The sequence below is a fragment of the Natrix helvetica genome (genome assembly GCF_964273705.1).
Source record: "Natrix helvetica genome assembly, chromosome: 12".
NCBI lineage: Eukaryota > Metazoa > Chordata > Lepidosauria > Squamata > Natricidae > Natrix > Natrix helvetica.
This window is the reverse complement of record NC_138556.1, coordinates 20,104,545-20,127,672: the sequence shown is the minus strand read 5'-3', so window position 1 is coordinate 20,127,672 and position 23,128 is coordinate 20,104,545. Positions and strand designations below refer to the sequence as shown.

Below are 23,128 nucleotides of genomic sequence, written 5' to 3'. Positions count from 1 at the left end.
GCTTCTTTTGGAGAAGCCAGGAGGGCCTCTCAACATTCCTTCACACACATCCAGACAGTAGTAACATCTGGAACAAGCCACAAGGATCTCCCGTGCATAAAATACCGAACTCAGCACAAGGGTGTCACATCACACATAGGATGTCCCTTGCCCTTTCTTTGGACACACAAGTACCTTTGCACCATTTCATTACAACATCATGGTCAGGTGAACCAAAATAACACATTTGTGTGAAGTCCGGGAAGAATACACTTGTTCCTTTTTTTTCTGTATTAAGCCATCTGTAAAAGAAGGATCCGCCACCTGTTTTATGGAATAATTCTCACCCACCTCCAGCCTGATAGATTGCTGAACCCAAAGGAGGTGGGATTTCCCACGCACTTGTACAAAACTACGGAGAAGTTCACGCGAGAGCAGTGGAAGGACCGTCGCAGAAGGTCCTTAACTGTCCTGGGACAAGCCATCTCTGCAGCATCCTTTTCGACAACCTGTGTTTACAAGGGAGGAACCATAGTTGGCCAACACTGCGTAACATCAAATTCCTTGTCTTACACAGTTCTCCTAGTTGAGCTAGATCAAGAAACAAGAACCACACCAATGCCAGGAAGGTCTCTCTAAGGCCAGGATGAAGGGTAGGAACCTTGTTGGAAATGGCAACATGAATGTGCAACCTTGATTTGTTGATCCATGCAGAGTCTCTTTCAGTGGTTTCATTTGTATTAAATTAATTTAATGTTCAATTAACCAATGGAAGGTGTGGGTTCTCCATCACCAGAGGCTTTTGAGAAGAGGCTGGACAACCCTTTGCCTGAAATGGTGTAGGGTCTCCTTCTTGAGCAGGGGGTTGGACTAGAAGACCTCCAAGGTCCTTTCCCAACTCTGTTATTCTGCATTATTTTGATTTGAAATGCTTCTTCCCAGCTTTCTGGTTATCTGGGCTAAATTGTCATTTATGAGTAATGTCCTTACTCTCTTTTTAGCTGGTGTGTAACACCCTCCCCCCAAATTAGGCTTATCTTCTATAAACAATAAGTTATAGAAGTTATAGTGCCGAAACGGGAACGTGTGTGCATGAAGGAGCCTGGAAACCAGAATAACATCTGCCTGGCGTACATGTGTGAGCCAGTCACCTGGTCTTCCATTTTCTGGCATGCATGTGTGCACAGAGACCAGCTGGCCAAAACTGGAAGCTCAGCTTCCCGGCATGCACGTGCATGCCCAGGAATTGCTCTTCTGGTTTTTGGCACGCCTGCACACGCAAAGGCCAACCGACCAGTGTCTGTGCATGCGTGCCAGAAACTGAAAGAGCATCGGACGACGGATGGCGTGCCTGGAGAGATGGCTCTGCGTGTCACTTCTGGCACGTGGGCCATAGGTTCACCATCACAGTTATGGACCATATTTTATCTTTACTGTCACATGGAGAGTGTTAAATGCAACTTTTCAAGAGTCCTGAATAGAAAAGCACTTCCCTCTCTCTCTCTCTCTCTGTCGCTCTGTGTGTGTGTGTGTGTGTGTGTGTGTGTGTGTGTGTGTGTGTGTGTGTGTGTGTGTTTGGGAAGAAATTGCAATGGTCGGTCAAGATGGTTGTGAATCCAAACGAAGGTAACATTGAAATAATAGTGGTTTGGAAAAAAAGCAACTTAACTGTTTGACGTCAGCTGCCTTTTTACCGTGCCATTTCAAAGAAATGTCAGCTAGGAGGCCTGCCTCGTTCTCAGCCAATTTGCAGAGACGCTGTTCACGAGAGCATGTGGTTTGGGGGGGGGGGGGGAATGTGGTAATTTCTGACTGTCCTTTGAAAGATTGCTAAGAGCGCTCATCCTTCTGCTGTTAATGATGCCCTACTTCAATAGAAGGAAATTAAATGCATTCTGCTTTGATAAAAACCACTAATCATCTTCGGGTGGAAAAAAAGCTAAAAATTACTCATATGTCATAATTTTTCCTGGATTTTTTTTGGGGGGGGGGCAGGCAAAGGTTGATCTCTTGAAACAGCAGGATATTGTTCTATCAGCTTGACAATGCTGCTTGAGTTATTGCTTGGAGATAACCGTTTTGCAGGCATCGAAATAAAGCCGCTACTGTTGCTTTTCCATGCAGAGAAGCCAATTGTGAGATAAAATTGTATGAAAGCCTTCAAATTGGTTCCCAAAAGTACCTCCCTCCCTCCCTCCCTCCCTCCCTCCCTCCCTCCCTCCCTCCCTCCTTCCTTCCTTCCCTCCCTCCCTCCCCTCCTCCTCTTCTTCCTCTTCCTCCTCAAATTTGCCAGTTTGTTGTACAATTTTTTTGGAATTAGAAAACGTGACCCTTCCTCCAGAATGGTTATGTCCTTATTTTAATTCAGTTATCCTTGTGTGCATGTTTTTTTTAAATCATCTGATAACATTTCATTGCCACAATTTTAGCTCTGCTGTTTTTTCCGTGTTCTGCCCTCCCAACACATGGATTTTGCTTTCGAGAATAGACTGGGGAGAGAAAAGGTGGTTTAGATGCGAACAATTAAGGCAGGATGATATAATGAATACTTTAGCGGTTTATTTATTAACAGTGCGTTGAAAAATAATAAGGATCTGATGTGATAATTCACCAGCATTCAAGAGGAAGAATTAAAGGGGGGGAGGTTGGCCTAAGAATATAACAATGTAAAGGCAATGAACCAATTATAAATTGAAGTTATATATTGTACGTTAGAACGCAATTCTCAGTGAATGAAATAAATGCGGCTTGTTCAAACGTGCATCATGCTTTATTGTCTCTCTTCTGGAAAACGGAGTCCTTGCAGAGATATGTTTAATAAAATATGCCTTTCTTTGAATTAAGCATTTTATATTCCTAGTCAAACACAGATCACTGAGCTCATCCAAAATTCTCAGTCAATTCTATTATTTGGGCATTTTAAATATTTTACAGTGTTATGAACCAACATATACTACCTCTGGCACAGCTAGTGCTCTAAATATTTGGGAGTTATTTAAAGCTGGATTATAATGAAATATACCACGACATTTTGTTTGGTTAGTTGGCTAATTAACTGCATCAGCATTTATGCCTTCTGTTGATCAAGTACTATATGGTCCAGGTATCTAATTGCTAGAGATAAGAAAGCTAAGAGGTCATTTCCTTCCTGGAGGGCCAGAACATGGATAAAGCATGACCCGTCCAGAAACTAGTATTAAGAATGTTACAGCTTCTCTTTATTGAAAATGATTTAGACTCACAAGTTGAATGGGCAGTTTTGGGTTCACTTTCCTTTTAAAGTTATTCAGATTGGTGGGCCATCATTACTCAGTTCCATAGATAAATTCTGTGAAATAGGGATTTCTCTCATTTTTTCCTCCCACAGTTTAGTTCAGGGGGTCTCCAAAGTAGGTAACTTCAAGATTTGCAGACTCCTAGAATTCCTCAGCTGAAGTCCACAACTCTTAAAATTGCCAAGGTTGGAGACTTCTGGTATAGTTCACTGGCTCATCCGTGATGATTTCGAGGAGAGCAAAATAACTGGATGTGTGCTCCATTTTAATCAGTTTTAATATTCTTCTGTGTGGCACTGATACACAGACAAACATGTTTCTCAGCACCAGAACGTTCTCCACAGAGTTGGGCCTTCAGATTATGTGTCCCAAAGCAGGATAATTTGAGCCTTTGTGTCTTGAGTGAGGACTCTAAGCTGATGTGTCCAATAATCCATTGGTTTGCTTTCTTGGCTGTCCGTGGTATTCTCAGGCGTCTTCTCCAGCCCCAAAGTCCAAATGTATCAATCTTCTTCCCACCCTGCTTCTCCAAAGCCCAACTTTTGCTCCCAAGAGGGTCACGGATTGATTTCTGCCAATGTTTACTTCGATACCTTTTACTTCGGTTTAATGCATCCGAAAGAGAGGCTGTCTGCTTCGTAGAGCTCAGCCTGGCCATCAACATGCCTGTGAAAGTCAACCCTGCCTCCCTTTCTCTTTACCCTTTTAGGCAAAAACTGGGATTTCACTGCTGCTTTGAGTGACTATGAACAGCTCAGGCAGGTGCATACAGCCAACCTGCCCCAGGTGTTCAACGAAGGAAGGTATCCCAAACAGCAGCCGCAGCAAAAGCCGGATAAAGAACCTTCCCAACAGGTGAACAAGAGTGAGCGGCTCTCCTTTCCTAGACAGGAGGACATCTCCCAAGGTAAAGTGGATTTCCGCCGTGGGTTCAGCCTGGGCTGCCTCTGAAAAGCACTCCAACACTTCAGCTGATCTGTATATTATCCAACTGACATTGCTATAGTCCTTTAACAGCTATTTTGCAATTGCTGTAGGTGTATGGATTATTTAGATGTTTCTGGAGGGCATTCAAGGTGTTGGGTTGGACCTCAAGAACTTCCCTTGGCTTGACCTTGAGGTTCTTCCAGGAACATCTCCACACATAGGCGCTGTCCTGACCGAGGCTTCCTGATACAGTAAAAAGCACACGCTTAGTCCCCAAAAACACTCTTTTTATTCCAAAGGCTGTGAATTAGGTTCATTCACAGCCTGTAATGAGTCCCAAATAGTTGGAAAGAGTCCTACAGTAGGCTGCCAAAGTCCTTCGGGATAAGGCTGATAAGCATCCACCTTTATCTTCCTGGAAATGCTGCCAAAGACTTAATTGGCAGTTAGCTTGGCAAGGCCACACAGAGCACAGAGTCAAAACGGAGCTTCAGAAGATAAACTGACCAGCTTGAACCAAGTTGCTTCCTGCACAGGCTCATGTGCCTTTGCTCCTCCTTTATGTCCTATGGGAGGGGCCAATCACCTCCAAACCTTACTCCCGAGTTGTCCCTTCTGTCTTAACTGTTCTTGCCTTCTGGCAGCTCTGCGCATGCACGCACTGGGAACAGGCTCCCCCTGTTCCTCTGCCTCACTGATGTCCAATTCTGAAGGCTCCGGAGGCAGCACATAACTCCCAGAAGGCCCTGGCCCCCTCTCTACCTCTAACGCAGAGCCATCATCCAAGCCTTCTCCAGCGTCCAGGACTGGCCCATGTTCCTCCCCAACCTCCTCACTGTCCGACTCTGCTGCCAGATCTGCTGGGGGGCCACAACAGGTGCTTGGCTAACTTATCCAAGGTAGAGTGCCTACTGCTGCAACATTCATGTTGGAAACACTTCCTAAGGCATTTCTGGGTTGAAAGGACAAGCTGGTGACATCATGGGATGCTCAGCAGGGGCCCTTTTCATGTCCTCATCATTTTGTATTATGTAGACCAACATCTTTTCATGGTTCCCCCATGGAGGGAAGGTGAAGGAGGTTGGACTCACAATGCTTTCCTGTTGCAGCTGCCTTGTTGTTGCGCACCCGTTCCAGATTAGCATGGCACCCTCGTGAAAATGTTGACTCCATAAAGGGTGTTTGCACCCATGGAGGGAGGGCTTGATTGATTTATCTCTCCGTTTTATATCCCGTGAGGTTCCAGAAAGAACTCCCTGCGTTTAACAAAACAACAAAAACAGAATAAAATATCCCCGGTAAATGAAAAAAATAATTTTACTTCATTCATTTGCAATGTCCATGGTAACTAACAGCAGAAATTAAAACCATGCCGAGCTTAGAAAGACGGTTCCTATGGGAGATTTTCTTGGTCAATCCTCCTACATCCTGTAGATGTGTGGGCTTAATTGAGAAGGATCGCTGTCTTTAGCCCATGGAGCTCATCGCTCGGAGGCTACGGACAATTTCAAAACCAGGGTTTATTTGGCAGTAAATAAAACCGTGTCAGCCTCTGAGTCTGCCACAGGCTCCCCCTCGATCCCTTGGCGTGGACGATCAGTTGATTATCTGCCTCAGAGCCCAGGTAGCGGCTGCCTTCCGAAGCCTCATTCTGTGACCCTCCTCCTAGTTTCCACATCTGGTGAAGCTCCTGAGGTTGGAGCTTGCCTGTCCTTCTCCTGTCTTCTCGAGATTAAAGCTAACTGGACTTCATTCCATCTTTGGAGGTGCTGTCAAAGGGTGCCTCTAGATCCGTGATGGCAAACCTATGGCATGCGTGCCCAAAGTGGCACATGAAACCGTGTGAACTGGCTGTTTGTCTTCTAGGTTTCTGGTGAGCATGCACGTGTGATGATCAGCCGTCCTTCGCGCACAGGGCAATGCCGAAAACCAGTGTGTGCATGTGTGCTGGCTGTCTGATTGTGGGGTGTGAATGCGTGCCAGAACCCAGAGGTTTGGCTTTTCTGGAGCGCGATCCTTTGCATGCGCAGCTGTGCCAAAAACCCGCTGGTGCATGCGCGCTGGCCAGCTGATCATTGGGTGCACAGGCACTCTATCACCCGGATGTTTGGCTTTTTGGAGCACGGCCCTGATGAGTGCATGCCCATGAAGCTTCCGTGCAACGTTTTTGGCATTCGGTGCTGAAAAGATTTGCCATCGCTGCTCTAGATGAGCGGTACTCAGAGAGTCCTAAAGGTGTATCATGAATTGGGGAGAGGGTTAGGGTTACGCCAGCTAGAAGGAAAAAGTTTTTTACCAGTTGAAGATAAATCAGGAAGCCGAGGAAATGATCATATGTTTTGACTCCTCCTGATTGTCCTTTTCTGTGATTGTTGGGTCACAGGGATCTCTGAAAGTTTTATCCTCTAGGATATTCCAATTCTTTTAAAACAATGTGAGAGCAAAGGGTTTTTTTAGTTTTCTGTTGCCGATAGGATTTGTGTAATATGTAATTGAGTGAATATAGGGTGGAAGAGGAGGAGGAAGAAGAGGACTGTGGGGTTTTCTTGCAGACGTTACATGACCCAACTAGGGATCATAATCAGTGCTAGAAGAGAGTGAGGTTTGCAGAGAAAAAGAGGAGGAGGAGGAGGGGAAGAAGAAGAAGAAGAAGATAGGGAAAGAGGGGGAAGATTTTGGGGTCCTTCATGTTCTCTGAACTTGGTTGTTTTCTTGCAGATGTTCAGTGACCCAAGTAGGGCGCATCTCATGTCCCCTTCTTCTTTGTTCTCTTGCTTAGAGAAGAGGCTTTCTAGAGGAATCTCTCACGCCAGCTCCGCCATTGTCTCACTCGCCCGCTCTCACGTGGCCACCGAGTGCATCAATGACCACTTCTCTCTGGAGATGCCCATCTACACCTTTCAACTTCCCGACCTCAGCGTTTACAGTGAAGACTTCAGGAGCTTCATCGAGCGGGACCTGATTGAGCAGGCCACCATGGTTGCTCTGGAACAAGCGGGTGAGATAGCCTTCAAGCTGGACTCCTGGCTGCATTGAGGGGTTCTCGGAGCCCCCCGTTAAAGCCCAGGATTGCTGAAATGGGGGACTTAAATCAGGAATGAAAGCTAGAGGCCCACCTGGATGTGCCGTCTTTGAAAGGTTTCAAAGGATGAGGAAATGCCCGAGAAAGTGATTAAAACGATCAGAGAAACGAAGCTCTTGCAGTTCAAGTGGAGGCCAAAGAAAAGGCTGTTTTAATCTAATAAGACAGCAATGTGTGGGAGGGTTTGGATAAACCTTTTTAAAATCATGAATAATGGAGGACTATGGAGAGAAAGACGGTCTGCTTTTTTCTCCCCTCTTACGTAATCTTGGAGATGCCCCCCTGAATGTGAAAGCAGTTGTTTCTTTCCCCACCCAAGGAAACCTCTGCAGTCCGATGAAGACCCGGCTGAGGTTACAGCTGACTCAGCATCCTGGGTGCCCCGTGAATAAACCTAATTCTCTGCCTCGAATCCTGGGCTGCTTCTGCCTCTTAATTCTGCCTTCACAGCAACAGGCCTTTAAGGCAGGCGAGCAGCGCAGCTTTTTGTCCCAAAGGTGCTTTTCTTCAAGAGGCAACTGGCCCTTTTTTTTTTGGGGGGGGGGGTTATTTATTTCTTTAATTTGGGGAATTCTGGGAGTTGAAGTCCACAAGTCTTAAAGTTCCCAAGGTTGGACACCCCTGGCATAGACGAAGCAGTTTTTGCTTCAATGTGTTTGAAGGATGAATTTGCATCTGGCCAGATGTGCACAGAGAAGGGAATATAAGCAGTCCTTGAGTTACAACCACAATTGAACCCCAAATTTCTGTTGCTAAGGGAGACGTTCGTTCAGTGAGCTTTGTCCTATTTTATGACCTTTCTTGCCACCGTGGTTGAGTGAACTGTTAACTCAGTCACAGGGTTGTGAAGCAAATACGTCTTCCCCTTTGACTTTTGGGACTCAGAAGGTCCCAAGAGGAGATCACGTGATTCCCCGGGACCCAGCAAAGGTCATAAATATGATCCAGCTTCTGAATTTTGATCATGTCATCCTGGGGATGCTACGATGGTCGTGTGAAAAATGGTCCTAAATCCCTTTTCCCAGTGCCGGTTTAACTTAGAACAGTCGCTAAGTGGATGACCTCTGATGAGCTTTGGCACTTCAGCTCCTGCACGGAGCAGGTGACGGGCTGTTACTTCCCAAGAAAGGCGTTGCTAAAAATGAGAACATGCTACCTCTAATTTTATCGCTCCCAAAGGCAGCCCAGCACACTTAAAGAGATGCTTCCCGAGTGAACTCCTAATTTAGATTTAATCAGAGTCGTTGGGCGAGGAAGCGTGCACCAGCTGGTGCTCATTGAACGCGCATGGAGATTATCAAGGGCTTTTCACAAATTCGGCTATTAGTGCCGAGATTTACCAGTGATACATTGTTTTGCTGGGCTGCAGAAAACCCCAGTTGTTGTTGGATTAAAAGGCCAAAAGTCTGGTTGGCTTTGTGTGGTTGTAGCTCCTGAATGTCTGAATGGAATAATGCCATTTTCAAGTAGATTAAGCAACTAGGAATCAAATCATTATTGGTAGTTAGTGAAGTTTCTCATTGAGTAACTTCAGAGCTGGAAGCTGAACGCAGCAATCAACCTGAGGGTAGCGTTTACTGGCCAATCTCTTCTCCAAGTGTCTCTCTCCTCTTCTCTCCTCCCCCCTCCCTCCCCAATGGATCCCTCATTACCTTTTCCGAGATTCCTTCACACCTTTATTGTCCTGATGGTTGATGTTTCCTAGGTCGCCTCAACTGGTGGTCAACTGCATGTACCAGCTGCAAACGTCTTCTTCCATTGGCCACAACTGGGGATGGAAACTGCCTCTTGCACGCTGCTTCTTTGGGTAAGTGTCTACGTCTCCTTAGCTTTGGATACAAGAATGTCAGTTGAATGTCAACCGCAACTGGTTCTTCTTCAGCGTTTACATCCATCAAAGTGCATATAGTTTTCCCAGGCTCTGGTTTCCCCAGTTGCAATGGATGGCTGTGCAAGTTGGACCCTAAGGAAGGCTGAGCGCCAAAGAATGGAGGCCTCTGAACTCTGGTGCTGGAGAAGAAGACTCCTGCACTGAGTCCCTTGGACTGCAAGGCCATCCAACCGGTCAGTCCTAGAGGAGATCAACCCTGACTGCTCTTTAGAAGGCCAGATCCTGAAACTCAAATACTTTGGCCACCTAAGGAGAAGGAAGGACTCCCTGGAGAAGAGCCTCATGCTGGGAACGATGGAGGGCAAAGGAAGAAGAAGGGGACAGCAGAGAAGGAGGTGGCTGGATGGAGTCACCAAAGCAGTCGGCGTGAGCTTCAATGGATTCCAGAGGATGGTGGAAGACAGGAAGGCCTGGAGGAACATTGTCCATGGGGTCGCAATGGGTCGGACACGACTTCGCAACTAACAACAACTTCCTCCTTTCAAAGAGAAAAACCTGGCCTGCATCAATATTAAACTCTTTTCCTTTCCATTTTTACTGATTTCACCTTACAACTATTCTGCTATTGGAGTGACTCTCACTATATTCTCATGTTTTATTTGGCGAAGTCAATGTGGAAAAGACGGATTTGTCCTGGTCTGTGCAGTCGGTCAAGGATTTATGCTGATTCCAGGACAATCAAATATTAGAAGAAACAGCTGACTATTTTAGTTATTTCTCCTTCAGCCCTCTGACATGTCCTTGAAATTCAATATCGCCCATATTCAGCTTTCTGTGGGTTTCTTTAATTGATTAGGGATAGTTTTTATATTTGTGTATGTTGGATTTTAGCATTTTTATTGGATTGTTTTTAACCTACTGTGAACCACTCAGACTCACTTAGGTAATATGGACGGCTGTACAAATTGAATAAAGAATAATTTGGCTTCGATAGATTTTATCTGAAAGGCTTTCACATAATCAGGAGGTCTTCACACCAAGGGAACCAGGCCTGTTATTTATCTTACTGGCTGCTTTCATTTTTTTTTCTATTTTGGTTTCTTTCTGGGGTGGTGGTATTCTTTTTGAAGACCCCAAAGTTTCTTTCCGCCCCCATGGATCTCTCATTCTTTAGATCCGGGATGGCGAATCTACGGCACACAGAGCCCTCTCTGTGGTTACGTCCATTGTGGCCAGCTGCTCTTTGCGGGCACCGGAGCGCTGGAAAACTGCCTGAAAATGGCCCAAGAAATGTCCAAAAACCACCCTGTTTTGGGAGCATTTTTGGTCCTTTTGGGGGCTGTTTCAGGCATTTTTCGGGCTGTTTCCAGGTCACAAATGGTGGGGAAACGGTCAGAAAATGACTCCAAAATGACCTGAAAAGGAACCAAAAGATGCCCCCAAACCAGACTCTTTTCCCGAGCCATCTTTCAGGCCAAAAACAGCCCCCCAAATAGCCCAAAAAGCAGGCGTGTGTGCACTGGCCAGGTCCTGAGGTTTCCAGCGTGAATGCCTGCAGCTGCACGTGTCTTCTGCTTTGGGCACTTGGTGCTGAAAAGCTTTGCCACCCCTGCTTTAGATCCACCCCTTTCTCTTGCTCCTAGGGATGTGGGGGTTTCACGACCGAGACCTCGTATTACGCAAAGCCCTTTACACCATGATGAGGCGTGGGGCCGAGAGGGAAGCTCTGAAGAGAAGGTGGCGCTGGCAGCAAACCCAGCAAAACAAAGAGGTTGGTGTGACGGGAGCTTCTGAAGGGGCTTCGTGGGATCCTCTTCTTAGTTTTCGGTTGAGTGGAAGTGGGGGTGGAGTGAAAAAGCCCCCCCCCCCCGCTTGAAGGCATCTCTGTTGTCTTGAATGGGCTTCTTCTTCCTCCAACCATCTTTCCTTTCTCTCTTAGTCAGGATTGGTTTATACGGAGGAAGAGTGGGAGAGGGAGTGGAATGAACTTCTCAAGTTGGCCTCCAGTGAACCCCGCACTCACATCAGCAAAAACGGAGGCAGCGGCGGTGGGTAAGTGGATATTTGCCCACTGGTTTTGGGGAGGTTGGGGGGAGAGGCCAGCCAGGGGTACATTTACAACATAATAGGGAAAGGGTGCTTTGTAGGAAGTCAATACAATACAATGCAATAGCAGAGTTGGAAGGGACCTTGGAAGCTTGTAAGATGTTGGATAACCATTTGTCTGAAGTGGTATAGGGTTTTCTGCCTCAGTAGGGGGTTGGACTAGAAGACCTCCAAGGTCCCTTCCAACTCTTCTCTTCTTTCTGGGGAAGATAACTTTTTCAAAGCCAACCTACCCAATTCTTTCACAATAACGTTGCGGAGGAAAAATTTCCATCCCTTCCTTTAAATTATAGATGGGCTCGTTTCCTTTGGTGACAAAATGGGCTTTCAACCCAAGATACGGTTGCTTCAAAGCGGTCTCTGTTTTAAAAAGAAGAAAACAAAACGACAGGTTTTGAAGGGTTCTAGGTTGCCAGCTGCCTCTTAGATCTTTTGTTTTGTTTTGGTTTTAATGAGCAAATGGGCGCCTTAAAAAGGATATCAACACCGCCAACTTCAGAGTTCTGTAGAGGTTTCAACGTCTACCTGCCACTTCTGGTGCCACGGAAAGGAGGATTAGTAGTTCATGTAAGGTGGCTACGCTTGGCGGTTCTTAGATTCCAGACAGAAATAAGTCTCAAGGGGTCTCCAAGCCCCCTTTGATATTCTTACCTGTCAACTTTATAGGCAAAATTTACCTGCACAGAATTTATGTACTAAAAATGTACGATGTTATCTAACAGATACCTGCAATTTGGGCTAAACTTCGTGGTTTTGTTAACTTGCAAGGCGTAAGACTGTAACTTAATCCAAGATATGGAAAAATGGAGAGGGAACATGAAATATGCTTACAATGGGAAACTATTGAGATTTAAAGACAGAATCACAAATTGGGGGTGTCTAAGGATGCATAATTATATAAATATAATGATAAGAATAGCTGGGAATTGTAACCAGGTCTACATCTTGTCCAAAATTAGGCTTGGGGTGTGTGTGTTGGGTTTAAAAGCACAATGACTATATATGTATACTTTTTTGTTCTATTTTTTAAACAAAGAAGGAGGAAGATATGTTAAAATTTAATATGTATATTGAAAAGGAATTATAAATACCATCAACATAAAATGGAGCTTGCTCAGAAACTGAAATACACCAAGTAAACGAAATGAAGAATGGGAAGTAGAGGAGAGATGTAAGGGAGGAAGAGAAGGATAGGAGAGAGGGCCGGAGGGGAAGAGGAGGAGAGAAAGGCGGAGTGGAAAGAGGAGAGAGGAGAAGGAGAGAGGAAGGGGAAGTAGAGAAGGGAAGGAGGACAGAGGGAAGAAAGGAGGTAGAGAAGAGGAGGAGAGAAAGGAGGAGTGGAAAGGGGAGAGAGGAGAAGGAGAGAGGAAGGGGAAGTAGAGAAGGGAAGGAGGACAGAGGGAAGAAAGGAGGGAGGGAGTGGGAGGAGAGAGGGAGAAGAAAGTGATGGATAAGGTACAAATACGGTGTATGGAGAGCAGAAGAGCCAATAATCGTTTTTGGGAGTTGATGGTAAGATGAATTGATGTAAACATTTAATGATACAACACGATATTGGCTATGTAATAGTGTACATGTGATTATATGTTATGAAAATGAAAAATAAAAAAATATATATAGAAAAAAAAACTGTAACTTATTACCTCACACATGCAACGAAGTACATGCAACTATTTGCATAGTAAGCAACTGTAAACTAGGGTTGGACCTGGCCCCAGAAAGCCTTAGAGGTGCCTTCACAGCCCTCTCAGGTATTGCTATGAAATCGTATGAGGGTTTTTTCCCCTCCAGGCAGACAAAAGGGGAAAGGAATAAGTGCAGGGCATCAGTTTCATTCACTGCAAGTGGAACTTCGATCCCATTTACATTTCATGCTGGGAGAACTGGCTGGCTTTGGAGTCCAGCTCAAGGTCTTCTCTCAGGACTGTCTTTCTAGTGTTGTGTCTGTTTCTTAGAGTGGAGAATTCGGAAGACCCCGTCTATGAGAGCCTAGAGGAGTTCCACGTTTTTGTGCTGGCCCATATATTAAGGCGACCGATTGTTGTTGTGGCAGATACGATGCTACGGGATTCAGGAGGAGAAGGTAAATTTCCATGGCTGTTTTGACCTTGAATGGTAAGCCCAAGGCCATTTTAAATTTGTGGTCTTCAACAACTTCCTTCCCTCCCTCCCTCCCTCATTTCTCCTTCCTTCCTCTCCGTCCCTCCCTCTCCCTCTCTATTCCTTCCTTCTCCCTCCCTCTCTTTCTCTCTATTCCTTCCTTCTATCCCATCTCTTTCTCTTCCTTCTACCTCCCTCCCTCCATATGTTTTTGGAGTCCTTACAATGCATTTTGAAGTCTATAATTCTGATATTGATATATATATATATATATATATATATATAATATTCTGTATTTGTTATCTTCATTTGGTTGCTTCACCATTGGTTGATTGGCATCTGCCAGTGATACAGAAAGAATGCCCCTACCACAACTGCCTTGAAAAAAGGAAGACCCCGGGGACTGTGCCCATTGCTTATCTTGTAGTGCAGCAACTTCTTGTGTGTCTTTCACAGCCTTTGCGCCCATCCCCTTTGGTGGGATTTACTTGCCCCTGGAAGTCATGCCCAACCGATGCCATTGCTCTCCCCTGGTCCTCGCCTATGACCAAGCTCATTTCTCGGCCCTTGTCTCAATGGAGCAGAAAGATCAACAGAAGGAGCAAGGTATGTCCGGCTTGAAATCAAACCAACTTGTCACCAAGAAGGGATCACACAACCACCTTTTAGCCCAGAAATGACCAGGACTGAGATTTAGCCAAGAATGAATCTGCAACGTGTCATATTGGAAGATGGTTAGATAGGGACCTCTGGAAGCTGCGTGTGCCCAGGTCATCCTGCATTGGGCTGATGGATTTCCAGCATAATATAGAAGTCACAATTCCAGGTCAATTCTAAATTTAAGTATCCAATTGCTAAAATAGAAGCAATCCTTCCCCTTATCTTTTTCTTTAGGTGCTCTAGGCATTTTGCCTTTTATCAACAGTAAAAATGTCTCCGGTGTGTCTATATTTTTAATGAGGTTTGTTTCCCCTGAATTCTCTTGAATATTCTCCAAGAGAGAGTTGAAAACGAAAAGTAAAACGAACTCAGGGGAAAATAAAATTTTGCAGGTTATTATGAAGTTACTGAAACGATACCCGTGCCTGGAAGAAGGAAAAGACTAGTTATCAGACAAGGGAGCCCTCGATTACATGCACAGGCAGTTGTGAAAAACAAGATAATCCTTTTTTTGCTGGGGAAATAATAAAGTCTCGTGGCTTTGGATTAAAATGTGATAAAAGACTAAAAACCCCGGTTTAAACTGGTGGTAGAATAACAGGACTTCATCTGTGCTTAGAAACACACAATACTGTGCTTAGAAACCCGCAAGCAACTTAGAACTGAGGAGAAATTTCCTGACAGTCAAAACAATTAATCAGTGGAACAGCTTGCCTCCAGAAGTTGTGAATGCCCCAACACTGGAAGTCTTTAAGAAGATGTTGGGTAGCCATTTGTCTGGAACGGTATAGGGTTTCCTGCCTAGGCAGTGGGTTGGACTAGAAGACCTCCAAGGTCCCTTCCAACTCTGCTATTGTATTATTATTGTATTCTTTTATTTTTGAGGCTTTTGGAAGGTGATGTGGGGATAAACTCCTTAACACACGTGTTCCTCAACCTCCCCCTCTCCTTCTTCATCCCTCAATATGCTTGGAAAATGCAGTCAGCCTGAATTTGATAGGGAAGAGACAACATCAGTCAACTGTCATCCTTAAAAATCAAAGAAAGGCATAAGAAGAAAAATAATAACAGTAAGATCAAAGGAGCCTACTCCCCCTTGTACATTTCTCTGATAGGAAAGGTGGTAAACAAAGCATATGATGAAGGGAACTGATCCGCACCTCTTCCAGACATTTGAGTTTGCTTTGTCCAAAGGGAGCCTGTGTTTTGTTTTCTAGGCTGCCCCTGATCTAAGTCCTCCTGTGGCTTCTTTCAATATTAAATGAACGCACACACACACCAGCATCCAAACGGTTTCCTCCCAGCCTCCTTTGGCCTTCATTTCTGCAGGAGGTTTTCATGTGAAGTAGATGATTGATGTTGAGCCTTCTCATCTCCATCCCCCTCCCCCAAATCTTGTAGCATCCCTCGCTGGAAAAATAAAAATTTAAGGCTTTCAGGAATCTCAGAACCCCAGAAAGAAATCTCACATTTTCTCTCTGGATTTTATCGATCCGATGGCGCTGAAAGTCCCCGCGGCGCAGAGGTGGGTCCGGTCCATTTCGGCCGAATAGGTAGTAACTCCGGAGGACACGTGACCGCACCGGTTCTCTGATTGGTGCCGCCATTTAGATTTTCTGTTGTGCACATACGCAGAACAATCTTCATTTTAAAAAAATGTCGTTTTTATTTGTTTTTTAATGTTGTGCGCATGAGCAGATCGTTTTAAATGAAAATGCGCACACGTACGCACGGAAACTTTGTTTACTACTGAACCGGTAGTAATGGCATCCGGAACCCACCCACGCCCTACCGTGGCGGGATTTTACATCCTCCCACCGGTGTTTTCTTTCAAGGGGCTTTTCCTGGGAAGGGCAGAAGTGGCTTTCTCGATTTCTCAAGCCTGCTGATGACGGTGCATAAGGGCCAGGCCGAAATCCTTTTCCATCGTGGATCGGTGGCCAGTGTATTCCTAGGAGCCTTTTTTTCCACGCGTTGTCAGTTCAAAGACACAAGTCCTTCTTTCTGCCCTGGGCCTGGCTTCCCATGATGGGAGAAACACCATGGCTCCTCTCCCAGAGCTGCTCAAAGCCCCCTTTGATTTCCCCAGAACAAGGAGACACTATGAGTGGGAAGGGAAGCTGTGGCTGTGGCTGCCTACTTAGCAACAACGTGGGATTAGATGATCATTTTTCTGCCAGGTTGTAGGAGATGGTCGGAAAGAATCGGGAGAGATGGCAATTGTCATCTTTTATGTATTTACATTTGCATTTGTCAAGGGATTTAGGAGCAGTGGCAACCCAACTTCCCTAGGAGAAAATGGATATTTGTTCAAATTAGAGCCATCGGGGATTGCAAAGATAGAGCCATTTTGGATGAGCTAATATCATCAGTAAAAAATCTAGAGAAGGTCATTCCAGATCAAAAGAGAGAGGGGGAGGGAGGGAGGGAGGGAGGGAGGGAGAGAGAGAGAGAGAGAGAGAGAGAGAGAGAGAGAGATAAATTTTTTTCAGCCAGACAAAAGGAGAGATATAAATGCAGTGCATTAATTGCATCACCATCATTTATTAAGTTTGCAACTGTCTGGAAACTGTTCAGAGACACTGAGGTATATATTTGCAGCATGATTCTGTCTCAACTTTGCATTTGTTGAAAATATGAAATTGAAAGGAACTCCTTACACCTAAACTTTGAAGTTTGACTTAGTTATCTGTGCTTTCCCAGTGATTATTTTGAGCTTTTTGCCATTTTTAGCTGTGCTGTTCATCAATTCATTGTTTGAATGGGTTTGTTGTTAGTTGCGAAGTCGTGTCCAATCCATCGCAATGGGTTACAACTGCATTATTTGAAGATCTGAGGGGGAGATGGACTCCTTAGAATGGATTGAGTGATCCAGTGGGCTGTTTTTTATTTGCACAGAATCTTTTTCAGTGGTCACTGGAGGTGGATTGTACTATTTTGCAGGAACGCTCCACTGGTTAAGTTAATTGAATTAAAAGTGTAATTTCTTTTGATATTTTGTCAGTCTGGACGTATTCTTATGGAAAGTTTGAATTTGGCTATCGTTCTCCTATTTTTTTGTGGGTTTTGTTATTAGATTTTAGATATAGATTTAGATAAGATTTTAGGTCTTGTTATTAGAATAAAAGTCCGTTCATACACTGGCAGTGCCTGTATGCATTATATATTCCCTGTTACATGAGGAAGCATACAGTATATTCCTATTAAAAAAAATTGAACATATGATGACATACTGGAATGCAAAGATTCCTGCCGGCATCTTACAACATTTCTGTTTATTTTATTTATTTATTTACTGAGCGCTTATAGACCGCCCCCTCTCCCGAAAGGGAATTTTAACAGTTAACAGTGGAAGAACAGGAAGGGAAGACAGGTAGCTTGGCCATTGCCCCTTTCCCTCTTAATATGCTGCAATTTTATTTAAAGAGCAGGAGAAGAAAGACGTTTGCAAAATGTGGTTCGGTGGTGAAATCTCTCCACGGGGCTTCATTCTCATGGTTAATCCTTTCGTTTCCTTCTAAAATACCCCTCACATCAAAACGAGACTTTCAAAACGTCTCTGAAGAGCCTAACAGGTGTGACCCAGAATTCTTGGCAAAGTTGCGTAAGATGTCCTCAGATTACATGCTGCTTCATTGGCACCTGTAATGGATTAATCCAAAGAGCCACAGCTTCTCTGCTGCTTTTACTCCAAAGGCTTCCTGCTTTTAAACGAGGGCCGGTCACTGCCATACGGAGCGAGTGCCATCTAGCGATAGAGTGACAATATGACAAGCCATTTGAGTTTCTCCCTTCATCGCGGTGTTTATTGATCTAGGTGGGACATATATTTCCCGTATACAAGATCTCCTTTTGTATTAGCAGCTGACGTTTTCTAATGCATGTGAAATACTTGGAACATTAAAAATCTGTAGAGATCCTCCATCACATCCAGGTCGTGGTTGTCCCAAAAATGCTTTTTTCAAGAGACAACCGGACTTTGGGTTTTTTTTTTAAGACATTTCGCTTCTCACCCAAGAAGCTTCTTCAGCTCTGACTGAATGGTGGGGAACGAAAGGATTTATGTTCCTTGCAGACAGCTGGTCATTTGCATCCTTTTAGAGGGTCATTGAGGCCACTTGGGGGTTTGTCTCTGTCCTCAGGGTCATCTGTAGTCTGCAATTTTCCCTCTGGAAATCCATTCCTCCTCCCACCCCACTCCAAGGGTCTTCATCCCAAATTGTCTAGCTAAAGGTCTGTAGAGATTCTCAGTCCTGCAGGTCACGGTTGTCCCAAGATGCTTTTTTCAGGAGGCAACTGGACTTTCTTGTTTGTTCTTTGAAGAAGAATAGAATGTGTCTTTATTACGGTCATAGACCAGCAATAGACATAATGTTTTACAATATATTAAAAAATAAAAATAGTACTGACATTAATAGTGGATAATAACATCCACTATTAATTTCTTCTTCTTTGAAGACGTTTCGCTTCTCATCCAAGAAGCTTCTTCAGCTCTGACAGGACAGAGGGGAAGGGAAGGGTTTATATGTACATTTTTATTGTACATATATGCAAATGTACAGAGGTTCCTTGTGTCCCTCCTGAAAAAGGACCTTTGTGGCTTTGAAAGTTCGAAACCCTTCTGCAAGGCACATTGCTAAAGGATGTTAAGATGCAACCTTGAGGCTACAGTGCTCCTTGCCAAAAAAACTTCAAAAAAAATCTGTAAAAGATTGCTGAGAATTTATTAGAACAAAAATGGGTGCAGCTTGTTTACTTTTCTGCTTGAGGCTGAAAAGGCCATTTATCAAAATATCTAGATTGGCATTGCTGTTATGCCATAAGTATGCCACTAGCCATTTAGTTCCCCCCCCCTCCTCTCTTGTTCTTCAGCCATTTCTTCTTTTTTCCCCAAGTCATCTTCCTTTCTGAACTTTTCTTCTTTCCTTTTAGCGGTGATCCCTCTGACCGATTCTGAACATAAGTTACTGCCTTTGCACTTTGCGGTTGACCCAGGCAAAGACTGGGAATGGGGCACGGATGACAGTGATAACATCAAATTGGCCAAGTAAGATTCTTTTTAGTCTCTAAAGATTTCAAAAACGGCCCTTGTGTGTGTCCAGGACGCTTTGTGGGGATTGCAAATCCAAGGGAAAAATTGGAGCTTTAGTGCTCTTGTAACACAATCAAGAGCTGAGGTGACGCAGTGGTTAGAGTGTAGTACTGCAGGCGACTTCTGCTGGCTGCCGGCTGCCTGCAATTTGGCAGTTTGCATCTCACCAGGCTCCTGGTTGACTCGTCCTTCCGAGGTGGGTCAAATGAGGACCCAGATTGTTGGGAGCAAGAGGCTGACTTTGTAAACCGCTTAGTGAGGGCTGTAAAAGCACCGTGAAGCGGTATATAAGTCTAAGGGTCTCACCAGAGGAGACACAAATGGGGTCCATTTTTCAATCCTTGTGGGGGACTTCCGGTTGTTCCTGGTGCCGATGGCAGGCTTTTCTTTGAGCCTGTCAGATCAAGAGACAGTTAGAGGTGTTTTTTTACGATCTTTAACACCTCGGACACTATCCTTACTTTTAAGATTGCGATTTGGAGAGATCATTTTGCAGTGTGAACACCTGTGGAAATTCCTTTTGTGTAGCCTATAAGACACGGTGTGGTATTTTTTCTTCCCCCACTCTCTCTTTTGTGCTCCCAGTTTGATTCTGTCCCTGGAGGCAAAGCTTAACCTTCTGCACAGTTACATGAACGTAACCTGGATCCGGATGCCGTCAGAAACACGGGTAACGTTTTTCCTTTGCCTGTTGGGTTGAGAGAGAAGGAAGGTCTCATGGTTTGGCTTGAGTTTCCGCTCAGAAACTGGTAACCCAGGGCTGGGCATTAACACAAGGGCAAAAGGCAGCCTCCTGGCCAGTTGTGTTACGGGAATAACACCCGCACAGCACTACAGGAAGAATGCTTGGATGGTAGGAAAAATCTAGGAAGCTTCTAGGAATCGCTCACAGTTTTCAGTTGTATAGATGATTTGGGCTGTGCTTGTAGCATCAGCCTTATTTCAGATGGGGCATGATGCCTAACCTGATTAAATCAGTCTGTAACTGTATAAATTGCTAACATCTAATTACTTCCACTGCAACATCCCTTATCCCAGATGCCATTGGCTGGAAAAGCTTGGTGAAAATTTTTAGAACGCGTTGAATGAAAACCACATAATTTCCCCCCAAAATATTAAGCCAGCTGTCCCTATAGCAGGGGTGAAATTTAGCAGGTTCTGACAGGTTCTGGAGAACCGATAGCGGAATATTTGAGTATTTTGGAGAACCGGCAAATGCCACCTCTGGCTGGACCCGGAGTGGGGAGGGAATGGGGATTTTGCAGCATCCTTTCCCCTGCCACGCCCACCAAGCCACGCCCACAGAACCGGTAGTAAAAAATGTTGAATTTCACCACCGCCCTGTAGTATTTCATCCGGATGTGCTGTTAACCAGATGTTACACACAACAACCCATGGACTTAGAGTTGAATTGATTTTTCAGAAGCGAAGGGTTTGGACAAACTGCCTGCAAATGTACACAACGGTTCTTTGTGTACAATTGCTCCCTATTTCTAATGGTTGTCCTGCTTTCCCTCCCAGGCGCCGTTGGCTCAACCAGAGTCTCCTACGGCCTCAGCCGGAGAAGATGTCCAGTCACTGGCAGACTCCATGGATTCAGACAGGGACTCCATCTGTAGTAATTCCAACGGCAATAACGGCAAAAACGGGAAAGAGAAAGAGAAGCAGAGGAAAGACAAGGAGAAGAACCGAGGGGATTCGGTGGCTAACAAACTTGGAAGCCTCAGCAAGACTCTGGGCATCAAGCTGAAGAAGAACATGGGTGGCCTTGGTGGACTGGTCCATGGGAAGATCAACCGAGCCAACGCCGGGAACAGCAAAAACGGGGAGATGACGGAGAAGGCTAAAGAGAAGAAGTCGAAGTCGCGTAAAGGAAGCAAAGAGGAATCGGGCCGCTCAGCGAGCACATCTCCCTCGGAGAAGACCACCCCATCACCCACGGAGAAGGCGAGTATCTCCCCTGCGGAAAAAGCCAGTTCGAAATCTCCGTCTGAAAAGCCGCCGGACTCCTGGAAATACAGCACGGACGTGAAGCTGAGTCTCAACATCTTGAGAGCTGCCATGCAAGGAGAGCGGAAGTTCATATTTGCCGGCCTTCTCCTGACCAGCCATAGGCACCAGTTCCACGAGGAGATGATTGGCCACTACTTGAGCAGTGCCCAAGAGCGCTTCAGCGCCGAGCAAGAGCAGAAGAGGAAAGAGGCAGAGAAGAAGGCGGCGGCTCTCAGCGGCTCCTCGTCTCGAAAACTGGACCAAGAAGGATTTTCCAAGGAGAAGTTGGACTCGTCTCCTCAGGGGAGGGCATCACCAGTGTTGCCTCAAAGCCATACCACTCAGCTGGTTTTAAAGTTCAAAGACCGTTCCAGTCCCACGCCAGCTTCCTTTTCGTCACCTAGCAACGGTGCCAAGAAGAGTGGGCCCATCCCAGTGTCTGCCCATTATAGCCATATGCCCCCCATCCAAAGGCAGAGCGTCATCCACTTGCACGACTTCAACGCCAAGCCATCCAGCTTCCAAGACGACGTCTACAAGCCCGTGGTGGGCACCCTCAAAAGCTGCGCCACCTACCCTCAGCAAAACCGCTCGTTGTCCTCGCAGAGTTATAGCCCGGCCCGGATAGCCGACATCCGCACCATCAACACGGTGGAATCCTTGGCCTACGCTCTGCCCACGGAGCCCAAGTCCCAAACGTACACCAATGGGTTTAACAATAGCAACGACATTAGAGACAGCTTAGAGTACGTGGACGAAGACGCCCCACAAACCTGGTTGAACAATGAGAAGAACCGCAACCGGACTGCAGTTTGCCCTCTGTATGCCATCCAGCAGAACCGCTGCAAGACGGAGAATTGCTCCTTTTACGGCCGCCCCGAAACCAAGAACTTCTGTTCCTGCTGCTACAAAGAGGAACTCAAACGCCGGGAGCGGGAGAGTAAAAGGTCCCGGCATTGAAGACCGTGGAGCTCTCTCCAAATAAATATTTATTTCCTTCTTTTTCTTACTTAGGACATAGTGTATGTGGTAAGGGACTGGAAGAGGAAAGACCAGGGGGGGATTCTAGAAAGCGCTAGCTTTTTAATTATTTTTCCAGGGATGGTGGGGACAAGGAAGAAAAAAAAAAGAGAGAGAGAGAGGATCCTTGGAGAATCAAGAGTTGGTGGCTTCCCATTTCGTTGGTGTCTTTTTTTTACATACGCTGGTAATCGGAGGGGATCTTTACTTCTTTGTCAGTGCTGTATCCGTGTGGTCAAAACTTTACTAATGGTGCCTGAATTCACACTGACATCACTCAGGTAGTAGAAAGATTAGGGGAAAAGTCATAAAAATAGAAGACGTGTAAGATGTGGTAAGTGTACAAATGTGTCTGCCTCATGCTGGAGGTCCGAGGTGGGGAACTCTGACCCATTTTATGACGTGTGGACTTCAACTCCCAGAATTCAGCTTGTTGACTTGTGGACGAGCTGAATTCTGGGAGTTGAAGTCCACACATCACAAAAGGGCCACAGTTCCCCACTCCATGTTGTAGATCATCATCTCCACAGAAGAAATGTCATGTCCCATCGCTCTTCCTCCCTTTCCGTTTTTCTTTTTAAAGGAAGCGAGCATCGTTAAGGTGTGATTAGCACATATTAACTCACTCACACCCTTGCTACAAACTGTGGTTTTTATAACCCCCTTTCCCCACAGACCCACAAATGAAAGCATGGGTCTGCGACCCCCAGCAGGAGCATATTCGTTCATTCATTCCTCTAAGTGATCTCCGGTTTTGGGCTATAACAATTGCTCAAGATGAAAAGGTCTCCCCTTTCATGGCACAACCTTGCCGGCTGATATTAAAATATTAACTCTCACACTAAAAACAAGCACTTTACAGTTTAGGGTCAGGATAGTGCAGAGCCTGGTGTGGTCAGCTTGTAGTCCTGCCCTGCAGGCTGAATCATTTTAGGAATACTGTTATTGCAACGTTATTTAGTTAGATTTTTCCCCCAGATGTTTCTTCATTCCAAATTTTCTGTAGCCTGTCACCCAGATCCTTCCCTTTCCAGAAAAGATGGCAAAAATGGTCTGTATTCATT

At 45.3% G+C, this 23,128-nt stretch overlaps 1 protein-coding gene across 2 annotated transcripts in view; it reads left to right on the top strand.

The window, feature by feature from the left end:
* OTUD7A (OTU deubiquitinase 7A) overlaps positions 1-22,445 on the top strand; it is a 39,406-nt gene extending 16,961 nt beyond the window's left edge. The window contains exons 4-13 of one of the 2 annotated variants that reach the window (XM_081964455.1): positions 3,964-4,161; positions 6,961-7,179; positions 8,969-9,070; positions 10,738-10,865; positions 11,034-11,146; positions 13,156-13,283; positions 13,757-13,906; positions 18,893-19,007; positions 19,638-19,722; positions 20,574-22,445. In XM_081964455.1, coding sequence (XP_081820581.1) covers positions 3,964-4,161; positions 6,961-7,179; positions 8,969-9,070; positions 10,738-10,865; positions 11,034-11,146; positions 13,156-13,283; positions 13,757-13,906; positions 18,893-19,007; positions 19,638-19,722; positions 20,574-22,004 — 2,669 coding nt within the window. In that variant the 3' untranslated portion in view covers positions 22,005-22,445. The remainder of the gene's footprint in view (positions 1-3,963; positions 4,162-6,960; positions 7,180-8,968; positions 9,071-10,737; positions 10,866-11,033; positions 11,147-13,155; positions 13,284-13,756; positions 13,907-18,892; positions 19,008-19,637; positions 19,723-20,573) is intronic. The other variant, XM_081964456.1, reaches the window with a different exon arrangement.
* The last annotated feature ends 683 nt before the right edge of the window (positions 22,446-23,128 follow it).